General features: G+C 42.8%; 1 protein-coding gene across 4 annotated transcripts in view; it reads left to right on the plus strand.

Annotated features, from left to right (window-relative positions):
* smarca2 (SWI/SNF related BAF chromatin remodeling complex subunit ATPase 2) overlaps positions 1-12,966 on the plus strand; it is a 159,754-nt gene that overhangs the window by 111,333 nt on the left and 35,455 nt on the right. For all 4 annotated transcript variants that reach the window (XM_045695465.2, XM_082961596.1, XM_082961597.1 and 1 more), the window contains 3 exons: positions 1,453-1,530; positions 3,075-3,293; positions 11,873-12,096. In XM_045695465.2, the coding sequence (XP_045551421.1) occupies positions 1,453-1,530; positions 3,075-3,293; positions 11,873-12,096 (521 nt within the window). The remainder of the gene's footprint in view (positions 1-1,452; positions 1,531-3,074; positions 3,294-11,872; positions 12,097-12,966) is intronic.

A 12,966-nucleotide genomic window follows, 5' to 3' on the forward strand; every position in this document is an offset into this window, starting at 1 on the left:
GACAAGATCCTCCCGTGTAGTTCTGGGCTGATTCCTCACTGTTCTCATGATCATTGCAACTCCACGGGGTGAGATCTTGCATGGAGCCCCAGGCCGAGGGAGATTGATAGTTCTTTTGTGTTTCTTCCATTTGCGAATAATCGCACCAACTGTTGTCACCTTCTCACCAAGCTGCTTGGTGATAGTCTTGTAGCCCATTCCAGCCTTGTGTAGGTCTACAATCTTGTCCCTGACATCTTTGGAGAGCTCTTTGGGCTTGGCCATGGTGGAGAGTTTGGAATCTGATTGATTGATTGCTTCTGTGGACAGGTGTCTTTTATACAGGTAACAAACTGAGATTAGGAGCACTCCCTTTAAGAGTGTGCTCCTAATCTCAGCTCGTTACCTGTATAAAAGACACCTGGGAGCCAGAAATCTTTCTGATTGAGAGGGGGGTCAAATACTTATTTCCCTCATTATAATGCAAATCAATTTATAACATTTTTGACATGTGTTTTTCTGGATTTTTTGTTGTTATTCTGTCTCTCACTGTTAAAATAAATCTACCATTAAAATTATAGACCGATCATTTCTTTGTCAGTGGGCAAACATACAAAATCAGCAGGGGATCAAATACTTTTTTCCCTCACTGTAGGTACATTAGACAATGCAATATAATACAGATGCGGCATACAATACAGGTACACCATACAATGCAATACAGGTCCATCATACAATACAGGTAAGCATACAATATAGGTACATTATACAATGAAATACAATATAGATACGGCATACAATACAGGTACAGCATACAATGCAATACAGGTACATCATACAATACAGGTACAGCATACAATACAGGTGCAGCATTCAATATAATTCAATACAGGTGCAGCATACAATGCAAGCTAGTACAATACAGGTACAGCATACAATGCAGGTACAGCATGCAATATAATACAATACAGGTGCAGCATACAATGCAAGATAGTACAATGCAGGTATAAAATACAATACAGGTACAGCATACAATATAATACAGGTGCAGCATTCTATACCAGTACAGATACAGTATACGGTACAATACGGGTACAGCATACAATACATTACAGGTACAGCAAACAATAAAGTAAAGGTACAGCATACAATACAGGTACAGCAAACAATACAATACAGGTCCAGCAAACACTAAAATACAGGTACAGCATACAATACAGGTGCAGCATACAATGCAATAGATACCCTGGTACAGCATACAATGCAATATATTACAGGTACAGCATACAGTGCAATACAGGTATAAAATACAATATAAGTACATCATACAATACAATGCAGGTACAGCACAAAACACAGGTACAGTATACGGTACAATACAGTTACGGCATACAATACAGGTGCAGATACAGCATACATCTGTGCTGTCTTATGTCTCGTTCTGTATTGTCTTTGTGTACTGTGTGTCTGTAGGAGGAAGACGAGGTGCCTGATGATGAGACTCTGAACCAGATGATCGCCCGTAATGAGGATGAGTTTGAGCTGTTCATGGTGAGAAGCACATTACATTAACAGTAGTCTGTGGTATGGTGCTTTCTAGAAGCACATTACATTAACAGTAGTCTGTGGTATGGTCCTTTCTAGAAGCACATTACATTAACAGTAGTCTTTGGTATGGTGCTTTCTAGACATTGATATGTATTATTGAGTTTGGATACTGACACTATAAGACCACAATAGGGTAAAGGTTAGGATTAAGGTAAAGGTTAGGGTAAAGGTAAAGGTTAGGGTAAAGGTAAAGGTTAGGGTAAAGGTAAAGGTTAGGGTAAAGGTTAGGATTAAGGTCAAGGTTAGGGTAAAAGTTAGGGTAAAGGTTAAGGTAAAGGTTAAGGTAAAGGTTAGGATTAAGGTAAAGGTTAGGGTAAAGGTAAAGGTTAGGGTAAAGGTAAAGGTTAGGGTAAAAGTTAGGGTAAAGGTTAAGGTAAAGGTTAAGGTAAAGGTTAGGATTAAGGTAAAGGTTAGGGTAAAGGTTAGGGTAAAGTTAAAGGTTAGGATTAAGGTTAGGGTAAAAGTTAAGGTAAAATTAAAGGTTAGGATTAAGGTAAAGGTTAGGGTAAAGGTTAAGGTAAAGTTAAAGGTTAGGATTAAGGTAAAGGTTAGGGTAAAGGTTAAGGTAAAGTTAAAGGTTAGGATTAAGGTAAAGGTAAAGTTAAAGGTTAGGGTAAAGGCTAGGGTTAAGATTAGTTATAAGGTAAAGGTTAAGGAAATGGTTAGGTAAAGGCTAGGGTAAAGGTTAGGTAAAGGCTAGGGTAAAGGTTAGGGATAAGGTTAAGATTAAGGTAAAGGTTAGGGATAAGGTTAAGGTAAAGGTTAGGGTAAAGGTTAAGGTAAAGGGTAAAGGTTAGGGATAGGGTTAAGGTAAAGGTTAGGGTAAAGGTTAGAGTTATGGTAAAGGTTATGGTAAAGGTTAGGGTAAAGGTTAGAGTTAAGGTAAAGGTTATGGTTAGGGTAAAGGTTAGGGTTAAGGTAAAGGTGTGGGTAAAGGTAAAGTTTAAGGTAAAAGTTAGGGTAAAGGTTAGGGTTAGTGTAGAGGTTAGGATTAGGGTAAAATGTTATGGTTAGGGTAAAGGTTAGGGTTAAAGTTAGGGTAAAGGTTAGGGTAAAGGTTAGGGTTAAGGTAAGGTTAGGGTAAAGGTTAGGGTTAAGGTAAAGGTTATGGTTAGGGTAAAGGTTAGGGTTAAGGTAAAGGTTTGGGTGAAGGTTAGGGTAAAGGTAAACTTTAAGGTAAAGTTTAAGGTAAAAGTAAAGTTTAAGGTAAAAGTTAGGGTAAAGGTTAGGGTTAGTGTAGAGGTTAGGATTAGGGCAAAATGTTATGGTTAGGGTAAAGGTTAGGGTTAAGGTTAGGGTAAAGGTAAAGTTATGGTAAAATGTTAAGGTAAAGGTTAGGGTAAAGGTAAAGGTTAGGGTAATGGTTAAGGTTAGGGTAATGGTTAAGGTAAATGTTAGGGTTAAGGTCAAGTTTAAGATAAAGTTATGGTAAAATTTTAGGGTAAAGGTTAGGGTTGGAAATCAATAAAGTGTTGTTTCCTCTTTAGAGTATGGACCTGGACAGGCGGCGGGAGGACGCCAGGAACCCCAAAAGGAAGCCGCGTCTGATGGAGGAGGATGAGCTGCCATCTTGGATCGTCAAGGATGACGCAGAGGTGGAGCGGCTCACCTGCGAGGAAGAGGAGGAGAAGATCTTCGGCCGAGGATCACGCAGGAGAGGCGACGTTGACTACAGCGATGCCCTGACAGAGAAACAGTGGCTCAGGGTAGGCTGGAACACCATTTATTCTCTATAATAACTTAACTATTTATAAAGATGAAACAAAACATAGAAACAGTGGCTCAGGGTATGCCAGAATCTAATTCTTAATCCCAATAACCCCCTAGTGGTAGGGAGCGCTAAATAACCCTAGGGAATGGGACAATATTACATCACTTGCAAACAGCAGTTGCTGTCAAAGGATAGCCTACCACGCAATTCAGTAAAGTGTTGTTTACGGCCTTGTGTTTTTCTCAATGTCTGTATTGGCAGCAGTACTGACTTTCCTTATATTTCTGATGCAAAAAATACTAATGAAGAATGGAGAAAGACCCATTTAGAATTTGTGGCATGCACTACTCATGTAAAAAAGCAAGATGGCGCAGACAGATAGGGCAGCTCTGCTTCTACCTCCTCAGCAACTTTGCAGTATTTTGTTTTTTTGTGTGTTATTTCTTACATTATTAGCCCAGGAATTTTTTTGTGATATTACATACATCCGTAAATAACTTTTGGATATCAGACCGGCGGTAACTCATCAGCATTACGACCGGGAATATGACTTTCCCAAATTGGATCCTTTGTTCGTGCCCCCCAGGGCAATTGAACTGATTCCAGAGGCTGAACCATTACAGGAATAAAAAACTCTCCTGGAAGAAGAATGGCAGGGGTGTATGTTTCGTGATTAACCATGCATGGTGTGATTGTGATAACATACATAAACTCAAGTCCTTTTGTTCACCCGACCTAGAATACCTCACAATAAAATGTTGACCGTACTACCTACCAAGAGAATTATCTTCGGTTATAGTCATAGCCGTGTATATTCCCCCTCAAGCCGATACCACGACAGCCCTCAAAGTACTACACTGGACTTTATGCAAAGTGGAAACCACATACCCTGAGGCCACATTTATTGTAGCTGGGGATTTTAACAAAGCAAATTTAAGAAAAAACGCTATCAAAGTTCTATCAACACATTGACTGTAGTACTCGCGCTGCTAAACACTCGACCACTGCTACTCCAACTTCTGGGATGCCTACAAGGCCCTCCCCCGCCCTCCCTTCAGCAAATCTGATCACGACTCCATTTTGCTCCTCCCTTCCTATAGGCAGAAACTCAAACAGGAAGTACCCGTGCTAAGGACTATTCAACGCTCATCTGAATCCACGCTGCAAGATTGTTTTGATCACACAGACTGGGATATGTTCCGGGTAGCCTCTGAGAATATCATCGACAAATGCACTGATTAGGTGACTGAGTTTATCAGGAAGTGTATAGGAGATGTTGTACCCACTGTGATTGTTAAAACCTACCCTAACCAGAAACCGTGGAAAGCGCATTTAACCATGGCAAGGTGACTGGGAATATGGCCGAATACAAACAGGGTAGTTATTCCCTCTATAAGACAATCAAACAGGAAAAACGTCATTATAGAGACAAAGTGGAGTCGCAATTCAACGGCTCAGACACGAGACGTATGAGGCAGGGTCTACAGACAATCACGGACCACAAAAGGAAAACCAGCCACTTCGCGGAAACCGACATCTTCCTTCCAGGCAAGCTAAACACCTTGGCCCGCTACCTTGGCCCACTTTGAGGATAACACAGTGCCACTGACGTGGCCCGCTACCAAGGACTGTGGGCTCTCCTTCTCTGTGACTGAGGCGAGTAAGACATTTAAACGTGTTAACCCTCACAAGGCTGCCGGCCCAGACGGCATCCCTAGCCGTGTCCTCAGAGCATGCACAGACCAGCTGGCTGGAGTGTTTACGGACATATTCAATCTCTCCCTATCCCAGCCTGCTGTCCCCACGCTCCGTATCACTCACTTCTGTCATCTTGAAGGGCTTTGAGAGGCTAGTTGTGGGTCTTCCCTGTGGCTCAGTTGGTAGAGCATGGTGTTTGCAAGGCCAGCATGGTGTGTGCAACGCCCGGGTTGTGGGTTCGATTCCCACGGGGGGCCAGTACAATTTTTATTTTATTTTTAAATGCATGAAATTAAATGTATGCATTCACTACTGTAAGTCGCTCTGGGTAAGAGCGTCTGCTAAATGACTAAAATGAAGAGAAAAAAAAAGATCATATCACCACCCTACCTGACATCCTAGACCCACTCCAATTTGCTTACCACCCCAATAGATCCACAGACGATGCAATCACCATCACACTGCACACTGCCCTATCCCATCTGGACAAGAGGAATACCTATGTAAGAATGCTGTTCATTGACTATAGCTCAGCATTCAACACCATAGTACCCTCCAAGCTCATAATTTAGCTTGTGGGCCTGGGTCTGAACCCCGCCCTGTGCAACTGGTTCCTGGACTTCATGAATGGCCGCCCCCAGGTGGTGAAGACAGGAAACAACACCTCCACGTCGCTGATCCTCAACACTGGGGACCCCCTGTCCACATCGACGGTACCGAGCAGGTGGAAAACTTCAAGTTTCTCTGTGTACACATCACTGATGATCTGGAATGGTCCACCCACACAGACAGCGTGGTGAAGAAAGCGCAACAGTGCCTCTTTTACCTCAGGAGGCAGAAGAAATTTGGCTTGGCATTTAACTTCTTATGGGTACCTGGGATGGTAGCGTCCCACCTGGCTAACATCCAGTGAAATTGCATAGCGCGAGATTCAAAAATACTCGATTCACATATTTAACATTCTTGAAAATATATGTGTTATGCATCAAAATAAAGCTTAACTTCTTGTTAATCCAGCCGCCGTGTCAGATTTCAAAAAGGCTTTATGGCGAAAGCAAACCATGTGACTATCTGAGGACAGAGCCCCGCATACAAAAGCATGAAAATCATAATTCAACCAGGGAGGTGCGACACAAAAGTCAGAAATAGCGATATAAAAAATGCCTTACCTTTGATGATCTTCGTATGGTTGCACTCACAAGACTCCCAGTTACACAATAAATGTTCGTTTTGTTCGATAAAGTCCCTCATTATATCCAAAAACCTCCGTTTTGTTGCTGCGTTTTGTTCAGTAATCCAATGGCTCAAAGGCAGTCACAACAGGCAGACGAAAAATGCAAATAGTATCCATAAAGTTCGTAGAAACATGTCAAACGATCTTTACAATCCTCAGGTTGTTTTTAGCCTAAATAATTGATAATATTTCAACCGGACAATAGCGTCGTCAATATAAAAGAAAAACAAGAAAGGCGCGCTCTCGGTCGTGCGCAGGAAACAGGTCTGGCAGCTTCCCAGGGTCCACTCACTCAGTGGTCTTACTCCCTAATTTTTCAGAATACAAGCCTGAAACAATTTCTAAAGACTGTTGACACCTAGTGGAAGCCATAGGATATATGCATATATATATGCATATCCTAGCTTCTGGGCCTGAGTAGCAGGCAGTTTACTTTGGGCACGCTTTTCATTCGGAGGTGAAAATAGTGCCCCCTACCCTAGTGAGGTTAAAACCCTCACAAACATTTACAGATACACAATTGAGAGCATCCTGTCGGGCTGTATCGCCACCTGGTATGGCAACTGCATCACCCGCAACTGCAGGGCTCTCCAGAGGGTGGTGCAGTCTGCCCAACACATCATCAAGGGCAAACTACCTGCCCTCCAGGACACCTACAGCACCCGATGTCACAGGAAGGGCAAAAAGATAATAAAGGACAACAACCACCCGAGCCACTGCGTGTTCACCCCGCTATCATCTAGAAGGTGTAACGTCCTAGCCATAGTAAGAGGTTATTTTATATGGTAGAGTAGGTCAGGGCGTGACGGGGTGTTTTGTGTTTTTCTATGTTTTGTATTTCTATGTTTAAGTTCTATTTTTTCTATTTCTATGTTGTTGTTTTTGGGGGTTGATCTCCAATTGGAGGCAGCTGGTCCTCGTTGTCTCTAATTGGAGATCATATTTAAGAAGGGGTTTTTCTTCCTGGGTTTTGTGGGTGATTATATTTTGAGTAGTGTTTGTTTCTCTCTGCGTCACGGTTTGTTGTTTTGTAAATTCAGTTATTTATGTTTTGCGAAGTTTCACGGATTAAATAAAATGTGGAACTACAACCACGCTGCACTTTGGTCCGATCCTTTCGACAGCCGTGACAGAAGGCGAGGTCAGTACAGGTGCATCAAAGCTGGGACCGATAGACTGAAAAACAGCTTCTATCTCAATGCCATCAGACTGTTAAATAGCCATCACTAGGCGGCTACCACCCGGTTACTCAACCCTGCACATTAGAGGCTGCTGCCGTATATACATAGACTTGAAATCACTGGCCACTTTAATAATGGAACACTAGTCACTCTAATAATGTTTACATTGTGGCAGACCAGGGGGTTGGGTTAAAACGTTTACACAGATCAGACACGGACAGAGTAGGATTAGCTCAGTTTCAAAGGTGTTTATTAAAATAATAGTCCAAAAGAATAGGTCTCCCCAAGAGACCCTCTCCGGGATACCGTCTTCTGGGCTCCGGGTCTTGCTGTATCCTGTGGGGATCAAAAACTGAACTCCCTCCTGTTAACTCTGGTACCGCCCCTAACTATACAGGAGTCCTTTCCTCCCCCAGTCTCTCTCCTGTGTGCTGCCCTTCTGGCAGCTTGATGGGAGTTGTACAGCTGGTGAGCAATCAGCCCTTGATTACTCACCAATCCCCAATCAGCCCCAAATAGTCCTGGCCGGAGAGCCCGTCGAGACCTGGCACGTCCAGCAGGTGGAGCCATCGCCTCGTGATGTATACTCCATCTGTCACCAGACGAGTCTCCCCCGGTGGTTGACCTGCTGTACGCCACAACGTATTTTCGTTTTTACTCATCTCATATGTATATACTGTATTCTATTCTACTGTATTTTAGTCAATGCCACTCCGACATTACTCATCCTAATATTTATATATTCCTTTATTCCATTCTTTTACTTTAAGGTTGTGTGTATTGTTGTGAAAATGGTTAGATATTACTGCATTATTACTGCACAGCTAGAAACCCAAGTGTTTCGCTTCACCAAAAAATAACTGCTAAACATGTTTATGTGACAAATACAATTTGATTTGATTTGAAGCAGGACTTTCATTCCAGAATAGCAGTTTGACAGGTGTAATTTTCTGCCATTTCTTGGGGATTAATTATTAACCAATGGAAGCAATTAAAACCACTGTTCTGAACTAATATGTATACCAAATCTTTTAGGCCTTTTGGCAAACTCCGAGCGGCCTGTCATGTTCCTTTTACTGAGGGGTGGCTTCCGGTTGTCCTTCTGGAAGGTTCTACCATCTCCACAGAGGAACGCTGGAGGTATGTCAGAGTGACCATCAGGTTCTTGGTCACCTCCCTTACCAATGCCCTTCGCCCCCGATTGCTCAGTTTGGCCGGGCGGCCAGCTCTAGGAAGAGTCTTGGTGGTTCCAAACTTCTTCCATTTAATAATGATGGAGGCCACTGTGTTCTTGGGGACCTTCAATGCTGCACAAATGTTTTGGTACCCTTCCCCAGATCTGTGCCTCGACACAATCCTGTCTCGGAGCTCTACGGACAATTAATTCGACCTCATGGACTGGTTTTTGCTCTGACATGCCCTGTCAACTTTGGGACCTTATATAGACAGGTGTGTGCCTTTCCAAATCATGCCCAATCAATTGAATTTACCACAGGTTGACTCCAATCAAGTGGTAAACACATCTCAAGGTTGATCATTGGAAACTCAATTCCAAACAGGCCCCCATTAACATCGACAGGGCTGAAGTTGAGTGGGTCGAGAGTTTCAAGTTCCTTGGTTTCCAAATCACCAACAAACTATCAAGGTCGAAACACACCAAGACAGTCGTGAAGAGGGCATGACAACACCTTTTCCCCCTCAGGCGACTTAAAAGATTTAGCATGGGTCCCCAGATCCTCAAAATGTTCTACAGCTGCACCATCGAGAGCATCCTGACCAGTTGATTCACCGCCTGGTATGGCAACTGCAGAGGGTAGTGCGTAAGGCCCAATACATCACTGGGGCCAAGCTTCCTGACATCCAGGACCTATATACTAGGCAGGGTCAAAGGCTTCCCTGTGGCTCAGTTGGTAGAGCATGGTGTTTGCAACGCCAGCATGGTGTGTGCAACGCCAGGGTTATGGGTTCGATTCCCACGGGGGGCCAGTACAAAAGAAAATAAAAAATTCATGAAATGTATGCATTCACTACTATAAGTCGCTCTGGATAAGAGCGTCTGCTAAATGACTAAAATGTAAAAATGTAATGTAAAATGAAGGACCAAAAAATGGTCAAAGACTCCAGTCACCCAAGTCACAGACTGGTCTCTCTGCTACCGCACGGCATGTGGTACTGAAACGCCATGTCTAGGACCAAAAAGCTCCTTAACCTCTTACATCGAGACGTTCCGCTAGCGGAACACCTGCTCCAATATCCAATGATGGGCGTGGCGCGAAATACAAATTCCTCTAAAATCCGAAAACTTCAATTTTTCAAACATATGACTATTTTACAGCATTTTAAAGACAAGACTCTCGTTAATCTGACCACACTGTCCGATTTCAAAAAGGCTTTACAGCGAAAGCAAAACATTAGATTATGTCAGCAGAGTACCCAGCCAGAAATAATCAGACTACCCATTTTTCAAACTAGCATATAATGTCACAAAAAACAAAACCACAGCTAAATGCAGCACTAACCTTTGATGATCTTCATCAGATGACAACCCTAGGACATTATGTTATACAATGCATGCATGTTTTGTTCAATCAAGTTCATATTTATATCAAAAACCAGCTTTTTTACATTAGCATGTGATGTTCAGAACTAGCATACGCCCCGCAAACCTCCGGTGAATTTACTAAATTACTCACGATAAACGTTCACAAAAAACAATTATTTTAAGAATTATAGATACAGAACTCCACTATGCACTTGATACCCGATTTTAAAATAGCTTTTTGGTGAAAGCACATTTTACAATATTCTCAGTAGATAGCCCAGCCATCACGGCTAGCTATTTAGACACCGACCAAGTTTAGCCCTGACCAAAGTCAGATTTACTATTACAAAAGTTTCATTACCTTTGTTGTCTTCGTCAGAATGCACTCCCAGGACTGATACTTCAATAACAAATGTTGGTTTGGTCCAAAATAATCCATCGTTATATCCGAATAGCGGCGTTTTGTTCGTGCGTTCCAGACACTATCCGAATGGTAAATAAGTGTCACGCGCATGGCGCATTTCGTGACAAAAGATTTCTAAATATTTCATTACCGTACTTCGAAGCATGTCAACCGCTGTTTAAAATAAATTTTTATGCCATTTTTCTCGTAAAAAAGCGATAATATTCCGACCTGGAATCTGAGTTTCGGTAAATAGAGGGAAAAACAGAAAGACGGGGGCGGCCAGTGCACGCGCCTAAGCCCACTGTCCCCTGATCGGCCACTTGACAAACGCGATAATGTGTTTCAGCCAGGGCTTTGAATTACGTCATTCAGCTTTTTCCCGGGCTCTGAGAGCCCATTGGAGCCGTGGGAAGTGTCACGTAACAGCAGAGATCCTTTGTAATGGATAGAGATGCAACAGAAGGAGAACAAATTGTCAGACAGGGCACTTCCTGTGTGGAATCTTCTCAGGTTTTGGCCTGCCAAATGAGTTCTGTTATACTCACAGACACCATTCAAACAGTTTTAGAAACTTTAGGGTGTTTTCTATCCAAATCTACTAATTATATGCATATTCTCGTTTCTGGGCAAGAGTAGTAACCAGTTTAAATCGGGTTCGTTTTTTATCCGGCCGTGCAAATACTGCCCCCTAGCCCGTATAGGTTAACAGCTTCTACCCTCAAGCCATAAGACTGCTGAACAATTAATCAAATGTCCACCCGGACTATTACATTGACCCCCCCTTGTTTTTCCACTGCTGCTGCTCGCTGTTTATTATCTATGCATAGTCACTTTGCAAATTACCTCGACTAACCGGTGCCCCCGCACATTGAATCGGTACCGGTACCCCCTGTATATAGCCTCATTATTCTTATGTAATTTTCTTGTGTCACTTTTTGATTTCATAAAAAATAAATAAATAATACTTTAGTTTATTTAGTAAATATTTTCTTAACTCTATTTCTTGAAGTGCATTGTTGGTTAAGGGCTTGTAAGTAACTATTTCACTGTAAGGTCTACACCTGTTGTATTCGGCGCATGTGACAAATTTGATTTGATTTGAGTCTCATAGCAAAGGTTCTGAATAATTATGTAAATAAGTTATTTATTTCTTATTTGAATTACATTTACAAAAAGGTCTAACCTGTTTTTGCTTTGTCATTATGGGGTATTGTGTGTAGATTGATGAGGAAAACATTTAATTTAATCAATTTTAGAATAAGGCTGTAACTTAACAAAATGTGGAAAAAGTCAAGGGGTCTGAATACTTTCCGTATACTGAATACTTTCAGTTTCATAACTGAAGTCCTACGAACACATGCTTAATACTGTTAGACAGGTAAGAATTGTGGGATTCTGAAACAATGTGCACATTTGTTCTTAGCTCATTAGTTCAGTCTGTAACTTGTCAGAACAATGGGAAGGACAGCTACTGTATATGAGTGTATTTCTATCTGTGTGTCGCCCTCTACAGGCAGTAGAGGATGGTAACCTGGAGGAAATGGAGGAAGAGATCCGTCTGAAGAAGTCGAGGAAGAGGAGGAGACGAGGGGACAAGGACGGAGGGAGGGAGGAGGGAGGAGAGAAGGCAAAGAAGAGGCGTGGACGTCCCCCTGCCGAGAAGCTGTCCCCCAACCCCCCCAAGCTCACCAAACAGATGAACGCCATCATCGACACCGTCATCAACTACAGAGACGGGTAAGAGAACCATAGCAGGACAGAGTGGTGATACCCCCAACCAGTCCTCTAGTACCTGCGTTGCACATGTTTTCTCTAGTCCAGCAGTAGTATCCCTGATTCAATTATTGACAGAGTTGTGATAGTGTTTAGCCAGTATTCCTCTGGTGTTCCTATATCAGTATAATGCTCTGGGGTTCCTATATCAGTATCGTGCTCTGTCCTCTGGGGTCCCTATATCAGTATAATGCTCTGGGGTTCCTATATCAGTATAATGCTCTGGGGTTCCTATATCAGTATCGTCCTCTGTCCTCTGGGGTTCCTATATCAGTATCGTGCTCTGGGGTTCCTATATCAGTATAATGCTCTGTCCTCTGGGGTTCCTATATCAGTATCTGGCTCTGTCCTCTGGGGTTCCTAAATCAGTATCTGGCTCTGTCCTCTGGGGTTCCTATATCAGTATCTGGCTCTGTCCTCTGGGGTTCCTAAATCAGTATCTGGCTCTGTCCTCTGGGGTTCCTATATCAGTATCTGGCTCTGTCCTCTGGGGTTCCTAAATCAGTATCTGGCTCTGGGGTTCCTATATCAGTATCAGGCTCTGGGGTTCCTATATCAGTATCGTGCTCTGGGGTTCCTATATCAGTATCTGGCTCTGGGGTTCCTATATCAGTATCTGGCTCTGTCCTCTGGGGTTCCTATATCAGTATCTGGCTCTGGGGTTCCTATATCAGTATCTGGCTCTGGGGTTCCTATATCAGTATAATGCTCTGCCCATTGGGGTTCCTATATCAGTATCTGGCTCTGTCCTCTGGGGTTCCTATATCAGTATCGTGCTCTGGGGTTCCTATATCAGTATCGTGCTCTGGGGTTCCTATATCAGTATCTGGCTCT

The sequence above is a fragment of the Salmo salar genome, chromosome 15 (assembly GCF_965601325.2).
Source record: "Salmo salar chromosome 15, fSalSal1, whole genome shotgun sequence".
Classification (NCBI taxonomy): domain Eukaryota; kingdom Metazoa; phylum Chordata; class Actinopteri; order Salmoniformes; family Salmonidae; genus Salmo; species Salmo salar.